Source organism: Nyctereutes procyonoides, unplaced genomic scaffold (assembly GCF_905146905.1).
Source record: "Nyctereutes procyonoides isolate TBG_1078 unplaced genomic scaffold, NYPRO_anot_genome, whole genome shotgun sequence".
Taxonomy (NCBI): domain Eukaryota; kingdom Metazoa; phylum Chordata; class Mammalia; order Carnivora; family Canidae; genus Nyctereutes; species Nyctereutes procyonoides.
The window spans coordinates 7,163,580-7,184,241 of record NW_026575035.1 but is presented as its reverse complement, the minus strand read 5'-3'; the positions used below and the strand labels follow the sequence as shown (position 1 = coordinate 7,184,241).

Below are 20,662 nucleotides of genomic sequence, written 5' to 3'. Positions count from 1 at the left end.
TTATTCATGAGAAACACACAGAGAGAGGGGCTGAGACACAGGCAGAGAGAGAAGCAGGTTCCATGTAGGGAGCCCGATGTGGGACTCGATCCCAGGTCTCCAGGATCACTCCCTGGGCCAAAGGCAGGTGCTCAACGACTGAGCCACCCAGGCGTCCCTTCAAGATGTTTTTTAATAGGGCATTACAAACTAGTGAAGAACATTTAGATTACAGTTTGAATTGTACACCTAAAACTAATAAATAACAATGTAAGTTAACTATAATGGGATTAAAATAAAAAACTTAATTAGAAAAAAGTTTGTACAACTGCAAAATAAACTATGCCAACACAGTAATTAACAGCTAGTCAAGAGCCTATATAACAAACTTTGAAATATAATAAGTTATTACATAAACTAAAACTTTGATTATTTCTAGTTTTACTGATAACCAACATAATGAAATAAAACCAGTTCATATACTTCAAAAAATTTGTTTCACCCTATCAAATTTCCACTGATAGCTACAGCTGCCCAGAAAGTCCCAAGTCTCATAGATTTATCTCCCAGGGTACAGGAGGGGAGACCACGAAGATTTAAGGAGGAACCTGGCTCCGCCCAGTGGAACAAGTAACTTCTGCAAAATAGTCCTCTTTCCTTGTTTAACTTACCATGACTCATACCAAACATCTTAAGAGAAAGTAACTTTACTAAACTAGCTACAAGTGACTGGACCAGGAATTGAATACTTTAGTAAACAAATAAACAAATACTATCATGACACAAAATATATTAACTGCACCTGAGGGTGAAAGTGCTTGGCACAGGGGCATGCCACAAGATTTTTCCAAATCAAATAATGACACACTGGCATAACCAAATCCTTTTGGGAATGAAATATAAATCATAGATGAACAATGAACAGACTGGTCACTCAAACTTAGGTTCCCACGTGTACTTTCAACAAACCTTCAAAGCCAAAGATAATCTTCCCACACCCTCCATTAAGGCTTTAAAGAGTAATAAAATGAACTCCCCCGATATATGCCATAGGCAATCTAAACTCAACATAGTCAAAACGGAATGCCTCACGTTTCCAAAGACCCACCCCAACTCCTCATTGTGAACAATATTACTACTGATCCAGATATGTGAAAGTTATCCTTAATCCCCCTGAATCAATCAATCCCCAAGTGCTGTCAAGTCCACCTTCTAAATATCTAGACACTGCACCCACTCCATCTTCACTGCTCCAGGTTCTCATCAATTTAAGCCTGAATTACAACATCCTTGTAATTCATCTTTCTCCCTTGAATTTTAAGTCTATCCAAACTATTTCCCACATACTGCCAACGCAATATGCCTGAAACAGACACCTAATTATTTTACCCCTCAGCTTAAAATCCTTCAATGGCTCCCAATCACCTTCAAGACAAATCTAAACCTCTTTGCAAGGCCATTTGAGAACATCGGACTCAGCACCCTGCCTGAACTTCAGCCTTTTCATGACAGACATACCAAATTCCTTGCAAGTCCATGACGAGCTGAACGTCTCAGGATTCCTTATGGTTGTTCCCAAAACCTAGTTTGCTTTTCCTTATCCTCTTCACCTGATTAGTGCATCATTAACCTTGAAAATTCAGTTCAAGCATCAATTCCTTCTGGAAGACTTCTTTGAATCCCCGGTCTGAGTGAAGCACTTGTTCTCAACGTTTTCATAGCACCATATGATCACATTTATCACTCTGTTACTGTTTCTCTGCATTGTTTTCATCTTCTAATGGACTCAGAGTCTAACAGACTGTCTTTCATCAACATATCTACTCTTAACACAACATATGACAAAGAGTAGGCATTCAGTGCATATTTGCTTAATGGAAGACCTCACCAAAGACCTTTCATTTGGTATTATTATCCCTACTTAACAAATGAGGAAACTAAGGGAGGTCTAGTGCCTTGCCCAAAACCACACAGCTAAAATCATCAGAATGAGGATTTGAACCAAATGTTCTGACTGTAATGGAAATGATTTTCCTTCAGAATCTTTGCCTTCAGGGAACCATTCATAAAAGAACTGTGCTCTGCAGAGCAGCTTAGATGGGATTAATCCCTGTTTATCCAGGTTAGGCACAAACCCAAGCATGGCCAATTAAAGTATTCCCTTATCCCAAATCCAGTCTAAATGACGAAGGGATGGACAGTCTGTTCAAAGTCTTTCTTGGGGGGATCCCTGGGTGGCGCAGTGGTTTAACGCCTGTCTTTGGCCCAGGGCGTGATCCTGGAGACCCGGGATCGAATCCCACATCGGGCTCCCGGTGCATGGAGCCTGCTTCTCCCTCTGCCTATGTCTCTGCCTCTCTTTCTCTCTGTGTGCCTATCATAAATAAATAAAATAAAATTTAAAAAAAAATCAAAGTCTTTCTTGGGACTTTCCTAAGAACTATTCAAAAATGTGTTCCTTCTTCGGTACTACACGTCTAAGGGGTATGTAGCATTTGAATTACAGCAAATTAAAGTGAGCTTCTTTGAAAAAGAAGTAGAGCAGAGAAGAGCGGAAAAGAGAATTGGAAAATGAGGGCAAAGAACACTAACGCCCTATATTCAACCATGCCTGACAATCTTCCCAGTTACATATGGCAAAAATCCCCATTTTCACATAGTCTAGTTTGAGTTGTGGGCCTCTGGCCATCTGCATCAGCAGACTGTTGATTTTCTGGCCACTAGCCAAGCAATAATGCTTCCTGCATCTGTACATACAACAAAATTGATAAACTGTCTATAGAAGGCCTGATATCAGCCATTCTGTTCTTGAGGTCACGTATATCATTTTTATAACAATGACAGAACAAAAGCATAAAATGTTCTCCAATCTTTACATCTTACACTTTGTTATATAAATTTTTATAACTTGCTACTTTATATCTGTTAGCAACAGTACCTCAAATAAGAAAGCAAAAGATGGGGCAGCCTGGGTGACTCAGTGGTTTAGCGCCGCCTTCAGCCCAGGGTGTGTGGTCCTGGAGGCCCAGGTTCAAGTCCCACATCAGGCTCCCTGCATGAAACGGAGCTTGCCTCTCCCTCTGCCTGTGTCTGTGCCTCTGTGTCTCTCATGAATAAATAAGTAAAATTTTAAAAAGAAAGAAAGCAAAAGACATAACTGGATGCATTCATTTTCAAACATCTTAGGTGTAACAGACAGGTACTTTCGAAGCCAGGTTGCATCCAGATTTTGCTCATGGATAAATCTCTTCCCCAGCCATCATAAAATAGGGCAGCAGAAGGGCAAGATGGCGGGCACTTTCTTTAAGTGCCTCCTTAGCCTTTGAGTTTGAGTGGAAAAAACTCATCATTAAAGAACAGAATTTAGGAGTGCTTGAGTGGCTCGATCAGTTAAGCATCTGACTCCTGGTTTCAGCTCAGGTCATGATCTCATGTCCTGGAATCAGGCTCTGTACTCAGTGTAGAGTGTATTTCAGATTCTTTCTCCCTCTCCCTACCCCCTCCCCACCCCGCTCGTGCTCTATATCTCACAATTAAATAAATAAATAATCTTTTTTTTTTTTAATGACCCAGAATTTGGGACACCTAGGTGGCTCAGGGGTCGAGCGTCTGACTTAAGGCGTGATCCTGAGTGTGGGGATTGAGTCCTACATTAGGTTCCCTGTGAGAAGCCTGCTTCTCCCTCTGCCTGTGTCTCTGCCTCTGTCTCTCATGAATAAATAAAATCTTTCTAAATAAATGAATAACAAATAAATGACCCAGAATTTAATGAAAAAATAAATATGTTTTAAAAAAATCAACATGGGTAAATGTCTAATTATTACTTAATATTATTTTAAGTAGAAAATGAAAGGACCTTTACATAAAGCCCTTAAATGATATCTGTTTCTTGGGCTTTTTAACCCTTCATTCCCTGCCTTATTAAGAAGCTACTGATTCACTTAGAGTCTGAAGACCGTCTCCTCTGATCTTTGGCTCCAAATTCTCTTGACACATTCAGGTGTTGTCATCTGCGAATTAAGGTTATATGTAAAATCCTAACTTTTACAACCTAATGAGTAATGGTTAGGTTTGCCCTTCTGTGAGCAGAGAGCTTTACAACTGAAACATTGGCAGCTTACCAGTACTTCCCTATTTTCTTTTTACCCTTTTTGTGATCTGCAGGATATTCTAAAGACTCTCCAACAGTCTGAAACAACAATCTGAAAGCAAAGTCCACTTTACTCATTAAATGGGAATGGCCTAAAGCATAAACCCTTAGAGAAGTCATAAATAAATTCTTATATACCTCATGACAACCATGGAATCAGATCTTGAAACTAGAAATTGCCAAGAAGGAAAAATGTCAGCATTCTTAAAAGAAAAACTACAATAGAAAAAAAACAAAAACCCAAACCCCATGACCCATCACACCCTCATATACCAACTACTCTTCCCTTTGGTTCACTCTTTCCCAGCCATACTGGTCTCCTAGAGAAGACATCAACAAGCCTGCCCCATTCCTAACTCAGTGGCTTTGTACTTGCTGTTTGTTTTGCTGAGAATGTTCTCTCCTTCTCTCATAACATACACACTACTCATTCCTCCTCTTATTTTAGGTCTTTATCAAAAATCACTGTCTCGGTTAGTAACCACCACTTACTGACTGCCTTCCCTACTAGAACATAACCTCCATAATAATAATCCAGAGATTGTTGCCAAATTTTTCATTGCTTCAGTACCAGATTTCTTTCACTTAAAAGTAATAAATTCACTTATCAAAACTCCAGTAAGATTTCAATAAAGAACTACAGATATCAAAATATATAAGCATTTAAATATAATATCCTCCTGAGTCTTCATTATAGAACATTTAAAGTAAAATATCTTCAAGTATAAAATAGGCAGGGTGTTTCTAACTCAGGTAACCAAACATATCTATTGTGCTTAAGTGGGCAAATAGTTTTATCTGTATTAGATAACCTCAGGCTTATGAGAAAGGCAATAGGTTAAGTTATACAGAAAAAGAGAAAGTAAAAGCAACTACAAGAGAAATGTTATGTCCTTCTTGCCACCATGTGGTATGAACATGAAGTTGAGAGCTGATAAGTCAGCCACTGGATGCTCCAGTTAGAAGACACTACCTAAGAGGATGAGAATGGAAGAGGATGAGAATGGAACAACACCCCAGGGAGCCAAAGACAGCTAAGGATTTAGGTCAAAAGAGCAAGGGAGATGGTAATTACTCTGTGGAAGCATTATCTGACAGGGGAAAAATCGACTACAAATCACCAACTGCAGGTTTTGGCAAGGCAGGCAAGAAAGCTGTCATCTATCTGGTGGACAAAGGATGTCATCACAAAGTCCAGAGGAGCTTGGAGGACAATATAGGACACTCACACAAAGATGAGGGTCCTTTCTTTCCTACCAAGACAGTAAATTCCCCCAGATACACCTGGGAGAAAAGTGGGGAGGAAGAGAAGTCTAAGAAGATTGTACTCATTTGTTTTAGAGAATTTAAGCAATATTTAAAGGAACAATTTAAAATCTAAACAGGACTAAGTTTTAAATAGTAAATACACCACTACCAAACAAGACATCAGAAAGTATCAGACTATATATAGGCCATACATCTTCTCACATTAGAATTAATTGTAATGTTAGTAAATACACAAAATGGGGCAACCCTCCTCGGTCCCCACCCTCTTCAGGAGCTTTATACTATCACTTTACTATCACTCAGCAAACCTCGCTTTGCAGCCCACCAAAAAAAAAAAAAAAAAAAAAAAATATATATATATATATATATATATATATATATGAAATGACTTAGAAAGTATCAGTATCCCAACACTAGAAAAAATAATTATGTAACATGAAAGAAGTGCTAACACTACAATGGCAATCATAATGCAACATAAATGTACCAAATTAATATGTTGTATACCATATACTTGCATAATGTGATGTCAATTATATCTCAATAAAAAAATTCTTTTTAGGCATTAGCAAATATCTGATCACAAGAATTTCTTAGGCATAAAAGCAGTTGCAGAAATCACACACACACACAAATAAGGCCATCTAACATCTAAAACTGTTGCACCTCAAAACAAACAAAACTAAAAGCCAGTTTTTTCAAAGCAAAATAATTAAACAAAACAGACATAATACTAATATTCCCAACACATAAACATTTGAATTAAAGACTGGCCAAGCAATACAAATTAGCAAAATCAAAAAGGATAAAATATTTGAAAACTATTCATCCCCACAAGTAATCATAAGCCAAAATTTAAAAACATACCGTACTATCAAAAAAGACAATGTGTTTTTTAAACTCAGTGTTGTCGGAATGGAACAGAATATACTCTAATTAGTACAAATTTTAATGTAATTGGGCAACACAGTATTCTTTTTAACCCAATATTCCCCTTATAGTACTATTTTAAGGAAGTAATCACTTCCTTAAAACTTCCTCAAAACTTGAATGTAAAGATTGCTGCACATTATTTACAATTGTCAAAAAAAGGGGGTGTAATAGATGATCAAAACAAGTACATTTTGTTTAAATATTTATTAAGTATTCTTTGTTTAGACTTCTTTATATCCTTATAAAGTGTATCCTAGCCAAATGAAACATTATATAGCCATCAAAAATGTCTTTCAAAGATCACTTAAAAATATGAAAAATGGGACCATCTGGTTGATGCAGTCAGAAGAGCCTGTGACTCTTGATTTCAGGGTCATAAGTTTGAGCCCCATATTGGGTATAGAGATTACTAAAGAAATAAACTTTAAAAAAATATTTTTAAATTATCACTATATTAAATTAAAAGAGGGCACAATACTGTATACATAAGATGAAAAAATTATGATATATTCAAACAAAGGAACACTATTTAAGAATAGAAAAGGGCAAGATCCAAATACAAGCAACAGGGATGAATCTCAAAAAGCAAAATACAAAAGCAAACAAACAAGAAAACCAATATAGGAAGTGAAAAGAGCCAGACACAAAAGAGCACATACTGTATGAGTCTATTTATGTGAAATTCAATAATATGCAAAACTAATCTACAATGCAGAACCATGGTTCCTCCTGGGAGGAGGCATAACAAGTGCAAATAAAAATGAGGAAATTTTCAGGGTAATAGAAACAAGCTGAACCTTGATCATGGTGGTCATCATGAGGATACACATATAAAAAGCAATCAAGTAAAACATAAATACATATATATACATAAATAGTCATCACAAAGTACATTTGAGAGCTGTGCATTTTGTCACTCATATAATATACCTCCATAAAACACTATAGAAATTGAATATAAAGGATAACTTCACTTTGGTTAAATATATGTGCAAAGAATTTTTTAAAATGTAAAATACATTAAAAATCTTAAAGGTATTTGATTCTGGAATTACAAGTTATTTATATTTTCTTTTTAACTTTTTGCATCTTCTACATTTTCTACAATGAGTTACATGACTTTTATGAATGATCAGAAAAGAACTTTTTTTTAAATTCTGTCTTGCCCATAAAAGAAAACTGTTACACTTGTAACTATGCAAAATTATGCAATGTTGAGAAAGATTTCGTAAATCCTTCCAACAAATTTCCTATAAATTAAAAACACTCATGTTTGCAATGTATTGGGACAAATTAAGAAAACCACTAATTAAGCTAAGTATCTGCTTGGTAAATAAATGAGCAAATCAACTAAGAAGTCAGAGAGCTATTATTGTGGCATAATTTTAAAACACGGTCCTGCCTGCAACAAATACAGGATTCTCATGAGTCAATAAAAACTAGTTCCTGAAAACCAGTTGTTGTTTTTTTTAATATTCCTTGTGAGCCTAATCTAAATTCCACGCAAAATGCCCAAAGTAAATGTTCCTTACAATGAAATTACTCTTTGAGTTTCAGAAACTTTTACAATATGTGTAAAATAATAAATAAGAACAAAACCAAAGAAAACATACAAACCTCTGATTGTACATGCCCCGAAAGTTGTAATTAGCTCTATAATTTGGGAAAGGCTTTGGATCTAATGGCCTGTAGATGGCAGGCTCTCCCCTTTTCATAGCAAGCCCATTCAGTTCCACAGTTGGAGTTATACTACCTGTTTAAAAAAAATATTAAAAGCACACAAGTGAAATATTTCCATAATAAATCACATAAGCCGTACTTACATTACATGTAATTACCATGAAAGAAGGTGGGAGCTGATGGCCAGTCTGCATGATTTTCTCAGGAGTGTATAAACAAATTACATAAACAGGAAAATTATTACTAATGAAATCTCTTTGGAGTTTTTGCGACCTTTTTTGTATATTCACAACCAAAAATTCAACTTGAAAGTCAGACTATTTAAACCAAGGGGAACACAAGATTCATACATTGCTTAATTTGGATACTATAAAGAATGTATTAAACTTCAGCATTACTAACCCCAGGATGCTTTCGATTAATCATTAAAAACATTGTCATCTGTGAATATTTTTATATTTTGGTAATTAAGCAACTGAAATTAGCAACGAATACAGGGTCGTCAGCAATTCTTGGACTTATCTTGAGAAAATATACTTTAAGCTTTGTCTGTAGGAATGTTCACTATCTTATTCTACTTTTGTAAAAGTTTGAAAAATTCCATAATAAATAATCCACACTGTAAATTATTACATCATATTGAGTACAAAAGAGGTTATTTAGTAAAATGTAAGTATACATGTTCCACAAAACAAATCACAAAGTCACAAATATGAAACAAAGTTTTCATAGAAAGTAAAACTATTTTTCAGGATAAAACCTGGCTATTTTTGTTTGAATTCTGCTTTTTGTAACATACATTTAAGACTCCATTTGTCACATACAAAAATTGGTCCACTTATTGCAGCAGAGAAGTTGGGCTGATATAAAGCACCTGCCAGGGGTGGTGGAGCCTGACACAAATGCACAACCAGCAGCCACGTCATAAGCAATACATCAAGAGTCAATGACTGCTCACTTTGTGTCTCAGGTCTAAATAATTTATGCGAAATCACTAAAGAGTATAAACAATAACAGGAATTAAACCAAAATTAAGGGGGGATCCCTGGGTGGCTCAGAGGTTTAGCACCTGCCTTCGGCCCAGGGCGTGATCCAGGAGTCCTGGGATGGAGTCCCACATTGAGATCCCTGCATGGAGCCTGCTTCTCCCTCTGCCTGTGTCTCTGCCCCCCGCCCCTCTCTCTGTGTGTGTGTGTGTGTGTGTGTGTCTCATGAATAAATAAATAAATTTTTAAAAACTTAAAAATAAATAAACCAAAATTAAGGAGAAAAATAAAGAGTGTGGTAGGACAAAGGAAGTGGAAAAGGAAAAAGCATAAGAAAAACAGCAAAAAACATTAACATATTGAATAGTAAGTAATTAGTCTAAACACCTAATTTAATACCAACACTCAGAGCAGAGGAAGAGAAAGTGAAGAAAGGGATTCTCTTTTTTCTTTCCTACAGTATTTTACTGAGGGATAAATAAAATGCACAAACCCTAAACATACAAATCCACAAATTATTACACATTGTAAACACTCAGTAACCACCATTCTGATAAAGACATGAACATTTCCATCACAGCTATTTCCAGTCAATACCCACCTCCCAAGTTACCTGTTCTGACTTCTGTCATCAGTTTGCCTGTTCCTCAAACCTGAACATGTATTATTCTATCTCGCTTCTTTCACTCAATATAACAATTTTGTCAAATATATCAGCATTGCAAATATTTTTTTTTTATCACTGAAGAGTATTCTACTGAATGAATGTATCAGATTATCTATTCTGCTATTGATAGGACATCTGAGTTGTTTTCCAGTTGGGAGCAATTAAGTATATAGCCACAGTGTTTTAGCAGACACATACACTCAGTTCTCTTAAGTATATCCCTAGCAGTGGAATTGCTACTAGATCATAGAGTAGGCTTATGGTTAACTTTATTAGAAATTGTCTAACAGTCTTCTAAAGATTCAACACCACAGGGCAGTCTATATCTTTAAAAGTTTGAATTTTTCTTACTCCGTAAGATTATAGTTTAATAATTAACATGTTAATCACTTATAAGACTTAAGTCATTCTGAATTCTACTTCGCAACAATCCTACAGACACAAATAGCATAAAGTTCAAATGGGGAAAAAAAGAAAAGGAAAAAATAGTTTCAAAGACCTCATTCTTTTAGTACGGCAATAAACAGCAAACCAAGGTGTCTAAAACTCACCAGTGAGGGGATTTTAATGCACTGGTAGGATATAATACATCCTGCCACCCATACCAAACTTGGGTTTTAAACTAGATAAAAGTATCGTATTCATATCATTTAAATAAATTAATGATTCCTTATAAATTCCTCATTTGAAAGTAAGGCTGCTGTCTATTCACAGAAATGCTAATCTTTGTGAAGGAGAGTGGAGAAGCAGCAGACAAGCACAAACTGTGCTGAAGAGATTTTGACTCTTGGAGTGAAGTACCTCCACCTGTTTTGTAAAGAATTAGACTGCCATCTCTGTGTGTGCACACCCCCTTTCCTTACCCAATAATGCTATCACAGAAAACATTTAAAGGGTAACTTCCAACTATAAGAACCCACATGTGATGTTCAGTACCACTCCAGCAGGTGCGACTGGATCCCCAGGTTGCATAAAGACGATCTTTACACAGCAATCCTCATGCATCACATGCCTGTAAATCTGACACTGTCAATGCAGAATCCATTTCTAGTGGTTTTTCACTATATTAAAAGAAATTTATCAGTGATAAGTATAACAAGGCTATTTGGTTATATATGTAACATATATATAACACATAACAACTACTGTGGATTCCTATTATGTGGAAAATGAAAGAAAAATCCCACAACTAGTTTTCAAGGAGCTACATATTGCTAACACTAGAGGAAACAGCTTTGTAGGCAGTTAGAATAGCCCCTGGAACATAGCAGTCACTCGAATATTTGTTCAAAGAATGAACCAATTAATTAATCAACCAAGACTCCTTGAAGAAATGGCTGGTACCAGCCAGGACAAGGAAAATACAAGATGACCTTGGAACATCTGTGCCGAAAAGTAAGGAAAATACAAGATGACCTTGGAACATCTGACTGTGCTGAAAAGTAAGAAGTGCTAAGAATGATGAAAACGGTAGAAGGAACTGGAAAGGTACATTAACCCTGGTCAAGTCTGTGACAAATTGAGAATCAAAACAAGTAATGATAGACTATAAATCTGTAAGTAAGATAGGAATCCAAGAGTCTATAGTGATAAAAATAAATGAACAAACAAAAAAAGGAGGGGAAAGAGAAAATTCTAGGGTAGAATGCCAAGTAATCTAAAAAAAAAAAAAAAACACCAACAGGAACCTTTTGAGAGAGAATAAATTTCTCTTGTTTTAAGCCACAAAAATAAATAGGTAAATAAGTAAATAAAATCACCCTGTGGCACTCTTCACTCTACTGATTCAGAAAATCATTGATAGATGTCAAATCTAGTCGGTGAAAGTAAGTTTGATTAACAGAATGTTTATATAGTCCCAAAGTTTCTCCTAAGAAAACACGCATTAATTCCTTATTACTTAATAGGAAAACTTATTAACTTTACAATAGAGAATCCTGGCAAACATAGTCTTCACCAAGTGACAAAAGTAATCACTGATGAGACAAATCAGTATCAGGTGTATCCTGATATGTAACACTGAGATTAGCCCAGGCCACTGGACATTCATGCTAAAAATGCCTACAATCATCAGGAAACACCAGATAAACTCAATTGAGGGCCATTCTACAAATGATGTGGCCTGTACTGTTCAAAAATGTCGTGGTCATCAAAGACAAGAACTCTGAGGAACTATTTCAGCTTGAAATAGAATGAAAAGAAATGACAGATCTATGATCTGATTAGATCCTGGACCTATGAAGGACATTACTGGGAAAATCAATGAAGAAGGAACAAAGCCTGTGCATTACATGATAATACCAAATCAATGTTAACTTCCTGACAGGAGAATGACTAAGTACTTGAGAAAAATACACTGAAGTCAACTAAGGGGAATGGGACCACATGTCCACGACTTACTCTCAAATGGTTCAGAAACGTTAACAACTGGGAAATCTGGGTGAAGGGTACACAGGCACTCTATGAACTCTTTCTACAAATTTTACATAAATATGAAATTATTTCCAAAACAGTTTAAAAAATAAATAAAAGAAGGGAGACACCAAAATAGTTCTATGATATAGTCTTAAGTCATGCTGTAAATGAATTTAACTCTTCTCTGAGGTGTAAATACTATTTCTATTTCATATGAGGTCTGGACTCAACTCCCCATCCCTGTAGTGCAGTGAGAAATGGATTGTCTGGGAAAAAAAAAAAAAAAAGAAAGAAATGGATTGTCTTTTCAATAAATGGTATTAACTGAACATCTATATATTAAAAAGAAGAAAAATCATGAACCCTACCTCATATCACACATAAATCTTAGTTCTTGACAGACTCTAGATCTAAATTTTTAAAATAAATAAAACTTCTAAAAATATTACAAGATTATTTTCATGACTTTGTAGGAGAAAAAGTTGTCTTAAATAAGACACTAACCATAAGGGAAAAGACAAATAAATTAAATAAAGAATATCTGTTAATCAAAATATACTATTATGGAAAGATAGTTATAACACAAATATGTAACAAAAGATGTGAATCCAGAATATGTAAGAATCCCAAAGTCAATAAAAAATAGAAGAACATAAAAAACAGAAAATGCAGGGTTTTTTTAAACAGGAAAATTATTTCAACTGGCACCCTACAAGAGAGGAGTAATGCCAACAGCCAGATAAAAAGGTGCTCTCCATCCAGTTGTTAAAGAAATTAAAAAACTACACTGAATTCTACTATACACCAGAAGAATAGCTAAAATTTTTAAAACTTAAGAGATCATATGTTGACAAGGATGCAGAGAGCTCTCATACACTGCTAGTAGGAAGGGAAAATTATAGTTTGACATGATGTATTATGTATGCATTTATTATGTGTATTTTTTCTCAAGTATAAACTTGAAAGGGGGCAAACTTTTTTTTTTTTTTGGAGACACAGGATTCCCTAAATTGGGGAGGGGCAAAAAGAGAGGGGGTTTTGCTATGTTGCCCAGGTTGGAGTGCAGTAGTTAAACACAAGTGCAATCCCACTACTCTGATCTGCTCTGTTTCCAGCCCGGTCTGGTTCACCCCATCTTAGGCAACCTGGTGGTTCCCAGCTCCCAGGAGGTCACTATATTGATGTGGAACTGAGTGCAGATGCGTGATCAGCAGAGCAACTACAGCCCAGAACTTCTGGGCTCACCTGGTCCTCCCGTCTCAGCCTCCCCGAGTATCTAGAACTACAGGCACATGCCAGCTGTATGTCTCATGCATGTTTTGGAGTTTTATGGTTTTGTTTTGGGCTTTTTTTTTTTGGGGGGGGGTCACCCTGACCCTTTCGTTGTTGAAATTAAAAAAAAATAAAAGATATTTTAACACAATAGTGAATGTATAGGGTAAAGGCAAATAATAAAATTAATCTTAAATTAAGTTCCGAGCTGAATGTTTGGGCTTCCAAACTGGGTAATCCAAAACCACTTAAAAACGAGTATGTTCACAGTTTACAGCAATTGGCTTACCAAGTGAGAGAATGGTCAAAGTTTTTCCAGCTGAACTTCCAAGGAAATTCTCTCTTCAAGGACATACTTTGTTACTCTAATTCACTACGCAATCTGGCCAAAACTGAGTTTCCTGTGTTTAAGCCTCAATGGTTTTTTTTTTTTATCTTTCCCAATAAGTCTAGGAATAAAAGACTGTGATGTAAGAACAGCACCTATGATACCTGCCTTTTGTGTATGCTGATGACTTCCTGTCTTAATTCATATTCTGATTTGATTTATGCATGAACACATGTGTGCCCCATAACCCAACAGTTCCAGTACTAGGTACATCCCCAACAAAAATGTATAGAGACAAGAATGTTCACAACAGTTTTATTTCTCAGAGCTTGAAACTAGAAACAATCTAAATGTCCATCAACAGTATAATGAATAAATAAATTATGGTATATTCATGCAATGGAATACTATACAACAATGAAATACTATGCTGTTAAATACAACATGAATGAATCCCACAGATGTAACATTGATAAAAACAAGCTATCACAAAAGAGCACTGTGCATGATTACAACAAGCAGGCACAAAGAATTTAAGACAGCAGGATAGTGGCTTCCTCAGAGTTGTTTAACCACTAGAAGTGGGCATGAGGGAGGCTTCTGGGGCACTAATAAACCCTGTGGTACTAGTACAGTATTCACGGCACAAAACCCATCAAGGTTCTAAAATTATAATTTGTTCACATGTTGGTATGCAATATTATACTCTATTTTAAAACTTTACGGGCAGCCTGGGTGGCTCAGCGGTGTAGCGCTGCCTTCAGCCCAGGGCCTGATCCTGGAGACCCTGCATGGGATCGAGTCCCATGTCGGGTTTCCTGCATGAAGCCTGTTTCTCCCTCTGCCTGTGTCTCTGCCTCTGTGTCTCTCATGAATAAATAGAATCTTTAAAAGAAAAATTTTTAATAAAAAAAATAAAAATAAAACTTTACCTTCAAAAAACTACTCATTGTCCCAGCTCACTGCTACACTCAACAGCAGAAACTCATCTCTACTGGTCTTTCAGATTCTCCTGTTTCCTTCCCCATCTCCTTTGCTGGTTTACCCCCCATTATAATCTTCTAAAGTGGAACTGATGCAGAGATGGGCACACCCTGCCCTTGCTTCACACTGTATACTCCAGTTTGTTCTCTAACATGGCTTCAACCATTGGATCAGCAACAGTTGTCCTGTTCCATTCCCACTACCATTCCCAATACTATCATAGAGCAGAGGGCGTATAGTACTCGATGCATAGGAGTTTATTTTCTTTACCCTAAACTATGGCAATAGTTCCCTAACTGATCTTCCTTTTAGTATTTTCTACCTTCAATCCACATATCAAACCAAACTTCCTAAAATGCTGTTTTAAACACATCATCCACTAGCCTGTAAACATTCATCCCCTAAACCACTGATAAATTTAATCTAAACCTGACATTCAAGTTCATCACAATTTACCCCTACTATATCTCAAGTCTTAAGTCTTCCTAGTCACTTACCTGCTCTAATTAAAAACCACCACCAAATTTTTTTTTACCAAATCCATTGTCCACAGTCCTAATTCCAATGCCTTTCATCATAGTACTCCCTGACTAGAATATTCTTTCCTCACCTCTATCTCTGTCTACTCTCCATTCAAGGACCGTATCTCCCCTCAACTACTCCCATCCATGTTTATCATTACTTATAATACTGATGGTTGTTATTATTCACTTGGTACTTAATCTTTACCATTGACTCATATGCTTTACGCATATAAATGTAAAATCTTCAGAGAAAAGGACAGTGTTTTATATCTCTTAAATATATAAAAGCAAGTGCTTATTAATACATAGAGGCAGTTGTGTGGTACTAACAATCAGTAATCTGAAGAGATTTTTTAAAATTATAAAAGGAGATAGCCTCTTACCAAATTCATATTGAATAGTGTTTTTCTTTATGTAATAATATTTGGCTTATTTAAGCTTACTTAATAAATACTAGAATCGGGCAGCCCCAGTGGCCTATCAGTTTAGCGCCGCCTTCAGCCTAGGGTGTGATCCTGGGGACCAGGATCAAGTCCCACATCGGGCTCCCTGCACAGAGAGCTTGCTTTTCCTTCTGCCTCTCTCTCTCTCTCTCTCTGTCTCTCTCTCTGTCTCTCTCTCTCTGTCTCTAATAAATAAATAACTAAATCTGTAAAAAAAAAAAAAAAAAAAAAAAACTAGAATCAGTTAAACAGAAGCAAAAGGATATTCATGGACTTTTGGAAAGAGCAGTCCTTGAAAGAACAGATTAGATCTACTTAACACATGCCACAAGAGAAAGAAGCATCAGAATTGAGCATAAGCATGTGAACTCTAATTAAATAGATTACAGAGTCCTTTCTGGCAGGAAAAAGTCTTTTTTTTTACTCCATTAAAAAATACCTAAAGCAATATTTGTCAGAAAGTAACCTCTTAATTTAATAAATTAATAAGTAAGTGGATGTAGGGCTAGTACTAAACTTATAGAATTTTCTTAACTTGATGTTATCAATTCATGTATTATGCCCAATATAGCCTCTTCCAAATGGATAACTGAACGTACAATGTTATTGGTAGTATATGCAACTGGAACAACTCTTTAAAATTATTCTTAGGAGATAAAAACTGGAAAACTCATTTACATAAATTTGAATGGTTCTATCAACCATTTCTACCATTTCTACACCAATAAGCAAAATAAGATGCTTAAGCCTAGTTGTATAATTTCTTTATTAAACTAAAATAAAGATGGGGCACCTACATGGCTCAGGTGGTTAAGCGTCTGCCTTTGGCTCAAGTTATGATCCCAGGGTCCTGAAACTGAGCCTCACATCAGCCTTTCTACTCAGCAGGGGGCCTACTTCTCCCTGTCCCTGCCACTCCCCCATTTGTGCTTTATCCCTCCCTCCCTCTGTCAAATAAATAAAATCTTAAAAAATAAAATAAAAAAAAATAACTAGTTTTCATTTTTAAACTGTATATTTTTATATATTATATAAAAAGAGAAATTGATCATTTCTATCTTTACTTTAGAAAAAAACTCAGTCATTGCAACATTATTTACAATAGTCAAATTATGGAAGCAGCCTAAGTACCTATCCACAGATGAATGGATAAAGATGTGATATATATATAGACAAAAAAACATTAGTCATAAAAAGAATGAAATCTTGTCATGTGCAATGAGATGGATGGAGCTAGAGAGAATTATACTAAGTGAAATAAGTCAATCACAGAAAGACAAATACTGTATGATTTCACTCATGTAGAATACAAGAAACAAAACAAATGAACAAAGGGGGAAAAAAAGAGAGACAAACCAAGAAATAGACTCTTAATTATAGAAAACAAACTGATGGCTACCAGAGGGGAGGTGAGTGGGGGGTGAGGGAAATAGGTGACAGGAATTAAAGAATACACTTATCAGGAAGAGCACTGAGTAATGATGTGCAGACTTTTTGAATCACTATACTGTACATCTGAAACTAATATAACACTGTACGTTAACTATACTGGAATTAAAATAAAAAACTTAAAAAAAAAACTCAAACATTTTGTTCTTTGTATCTAAATTATTTTTGCCAACATCTAAAAAGTAAATAATACATCTTTAGAGCATCCACAAAGCAAATTTTTAAAATAATTACAATTACCTGCCCCATTCTCTTACTCTGACTATAGTCAAATGGCCTGCTATAAAGAAAAGTACAGAAAACAGCATATACAGAACACAACAGAAGAAACAAGTCAGTGCCATACCTGGGTTATTATTAACATTACTTTTGGGTGGTTTCTGAACTGGTTTGGGAAGTGTAGATTCAGTCAAAGCTTTATTAGCAACAGCTTGTTGGGCCTTCTTTATACTGCTTCCTTCGGATTCCCATGTCTGCTCACCAAGACTCAGTTGCACTGAGAACATCTTCAAAAAACATAAAGAGACAAAGAAAACATTTAATTTTTTCAGGAAATAAAATATGGTGACTGAGAGAAAAAAAGATATACCACAGAATCAAAATTTTAGAGTTAGGGATGACCTTACAAATTATTTATACAAAAATTTTATTCTACCTAGTGGAATAATTTTAAGAGATTGTACCAGATATTGTTCTATCCTAGTCAAAGGCTCAGCAGCAATTCTCAGTGAATTGCTCAGTGAATAGTTATTCTATTTTGGGTAGAATAAAGAAGAAATTACCTCCCTAAATAGAATCATATTGTTAATGTCATTCAAATAATCCTTATAAAGCAAAGTACAAAGAAGAGAAACTAAGAAAATCCACGAGGCCCTGTGTCTAACACTTATAAAATCTAATTCCTTAAATGTCATACTTAGTACAATCTAGTCAAAGAGTCAGGCAATCCTACCAAATATTATGTCACCAGGAAACTCTCGATCTTCTACAACCAACATTTAATCAGTCACCAAATTCTGTTAATTTTAACCTCAAAAATATTTCTCAAATCTCTCTCTAAAAAAAAAAAAGAAACAAAACAAAACAAAACAAAAACCCTCAAATCCAATTTATCACCCCAACCAACGCCAGGTTAAAAACGTTTCACTGTTCCCATTGTGGCGTGGCACAAAAGTTCCACCTGTCCATCTTCATTTCATAACCACCCTTTCCCTAGTCATCCAAACATTCCATTCACACCATAATTTCCATGTGAACTCAAAACTTACTGTTCACCTTCTAAAATTGAGGATCAAGACAGAATACACAATGTTTTCCATAGACAGCTTACTACTTTTACTTTGCAGGAATACAAAGCATTAACCCCAAGGTACTTTTAATTACAAGGAAATAAATGTACATTAAGCAGGAAGGAGGTCAGGTAGAAAATTCCTTGACCAAGTGATTAAAGTTAGCATCATCAATAATCATACAAACTAACATCATTTACCTCCTGATATGATCCAACAAGAAGCATTTATTATTCTCGGCCAAAAATGTTTAACCTGAACTAATCACAGGAGGAAAAACAGACAAAATAGATTATGGTATATTCTGTAAGACAACTGGTCTAAACTCTTCAAAAATGTCAATGTCACAAAAGGAAAAGAACATACCATAATCTAGATTTGTCTGGTTTTCCCCCTCCACGATTAATCTGTATGATTTAACCTTTCCTGCCTCCGACTTTTCTAGATGTCACCATTTTCCTAGGCTCATAGGCACCTTTGAATGGTCTTCCTTGTCTCCATTTCTCTCTCCATTCTCACCTGCATCCATTTATCAAACTACTGACTCAACTTCAAAAGTAGTTTTCAGGTCTGGCCTCCTCACTTTATACTCTTTGCATATATCTTAGCCAAGAATATCAACCTATCTCCCCTACACTACTATAAGACCATCCTAGCATCATTCCCTTAACCTAAGACATTCCCATTCAAACTATTCTTATCACCACAACATGGAACATTCTATAAATTACAAATGTATCTAAGTCAATCCTCTGCTTTTCTGAAACTTCTCTACAGGATTCCACTAGCTTATTGTACACCTAAAACTAATACAATGTTATATGTCAATTATATCTCAATAAAACTGGAGAAAATAAAAAGAATCCCACTACAATAAAAATTTAATAATTTTAATAAGGAATCCTGGAAGACATTGTGAGTTTAAATGGTACCTTTACCATCTACAATGTGCAAAAGTTAGGAAAGCTACCTATTCCTGTTCCTTGTTTCTTTAATAAACCAGGACTAAAAAGAACACACAGGATTTTTGTGAAAATTAAAACAAAATGATGCAAATGCTCCCATTTAAAAGGTAGAGATTGTCAAATTCGATAAAAAAAAACAAAATCCAACTACACACTACTTACAAGTAATGCATTTCAACTATAAAGACAATAGAAAAAATGTATCATGTTAACATAAATTAATGAAAAATCAGAATGGCTATGTTAATATCAAACAAAGTAGATTTTGGAGTAAATATTAATGCCAGTGATAACAAAGGTCATTTCTTAAGGATAAAGGGGCCAATTAATCAAGAAGATGTAACAATCTGGAATGTTCACAGCTTCAAAATATATGAAGCAAAAACTAATGGAAATGCAAAGAGAAGTAAAAAATCCAAAATTTACATAAGAAATTCAATGCCCCTTCTCCTCTTAATAAGTGATAGAACAATTAACAAGCAATCACAAAGAATATAGTAGACATAAACATACTATAAACCAACAAAACCTGACAGACATTTTTAGAACTCTCCACCCAAAAAGAACAGAAAATACATTTGTTCTCAATTTCTCAAAAAACATTCACCAAGAAAGAAGATATTCTGGACCATAAAACAAGTCTCAATAAATTCAAAGGATTCAATGATGCAAAGTATGTGCTCTGACCACAATGGAATTAAGTTAGAAACTAATAAGAGAAAAATCTCTGGAAAATCTACACACATTTGGAAACTAAATAATACATTTCTAAACAACTCATAAGTAAAAGACTAAATCAAAAGGGAAATTAGAAGGTATTTTAAACTGAATAAAAACGAAATACTACATCCTAGAAGGAAACACTAAAATAGTACATAGTACTAAGAGGAAATTTCAAGCACTGAATGCCTATTTTAGAAAGAAATAAGGTCTCAAATAAGTTAACTTCAGCTTCGATCTTAAGAAACTAGAAAAAAAAAGAGCAAATTTTTCTCTTAGAAGAGAAGAACTCTTAGAAGTTACAGGGGCACCTGGGTGGCTTAGTCAGTTAAGCATCCAACTCTTGATTTCAGCTCAGGTCATGATTTCAAGGTTGTGGGATTGAGCCCCACATTGGGCTCTGTGCTCAGTGAGGAATCGGGATTCAGTTTAGGATTCTCTCTCTGCCTCCACCCCTCACATGCACATATGTACATGCACACACTCTCTCTAATAAGTAAATCTTTATTTTTAAAAATCTGAAATTAACAGGAAAAAAAGTAATAAAGTAAAAGCAAATATTAATGGAATAGAAAATAAAATCAATAAAACCAAGAGCTACTTCTTTAC

At 35.3% G+C, this 20,662-nt stretch overlaps 1 protein-coding gene across 7 annotated transcripts in view; it reads right to left on the bottom strand.

Annotated features, from left to right (window-relative positions):
- The window catches only part of STAU2 (staufen double-stranded RNA binding protein 2), a 294,957-nt gene that overhangs the window by 224,653 nt on the left and 49,642 nt on the right, over nt 1–20,662 (bottom strand). For all 7 annotated transcript variants that reach the window (XM_055318242.1, XM_055318241.1, XM_055318238.1 and 4 more), the window contains 2 exons: nt 17,426–17,585; nt 7,949–8,084 (listed from right to left, as the gene is read on the bottom strand). In XM_055318242.1, the coding sequence (XP_055174217.1) occupies nt 7,949–8,084; nt 17,426–17,585 (296 nt within the window). The remainder of the gene's footprint in view (nt 1–7,948; nt 8,085–17,425; nt 17,586–20,662) is intronic.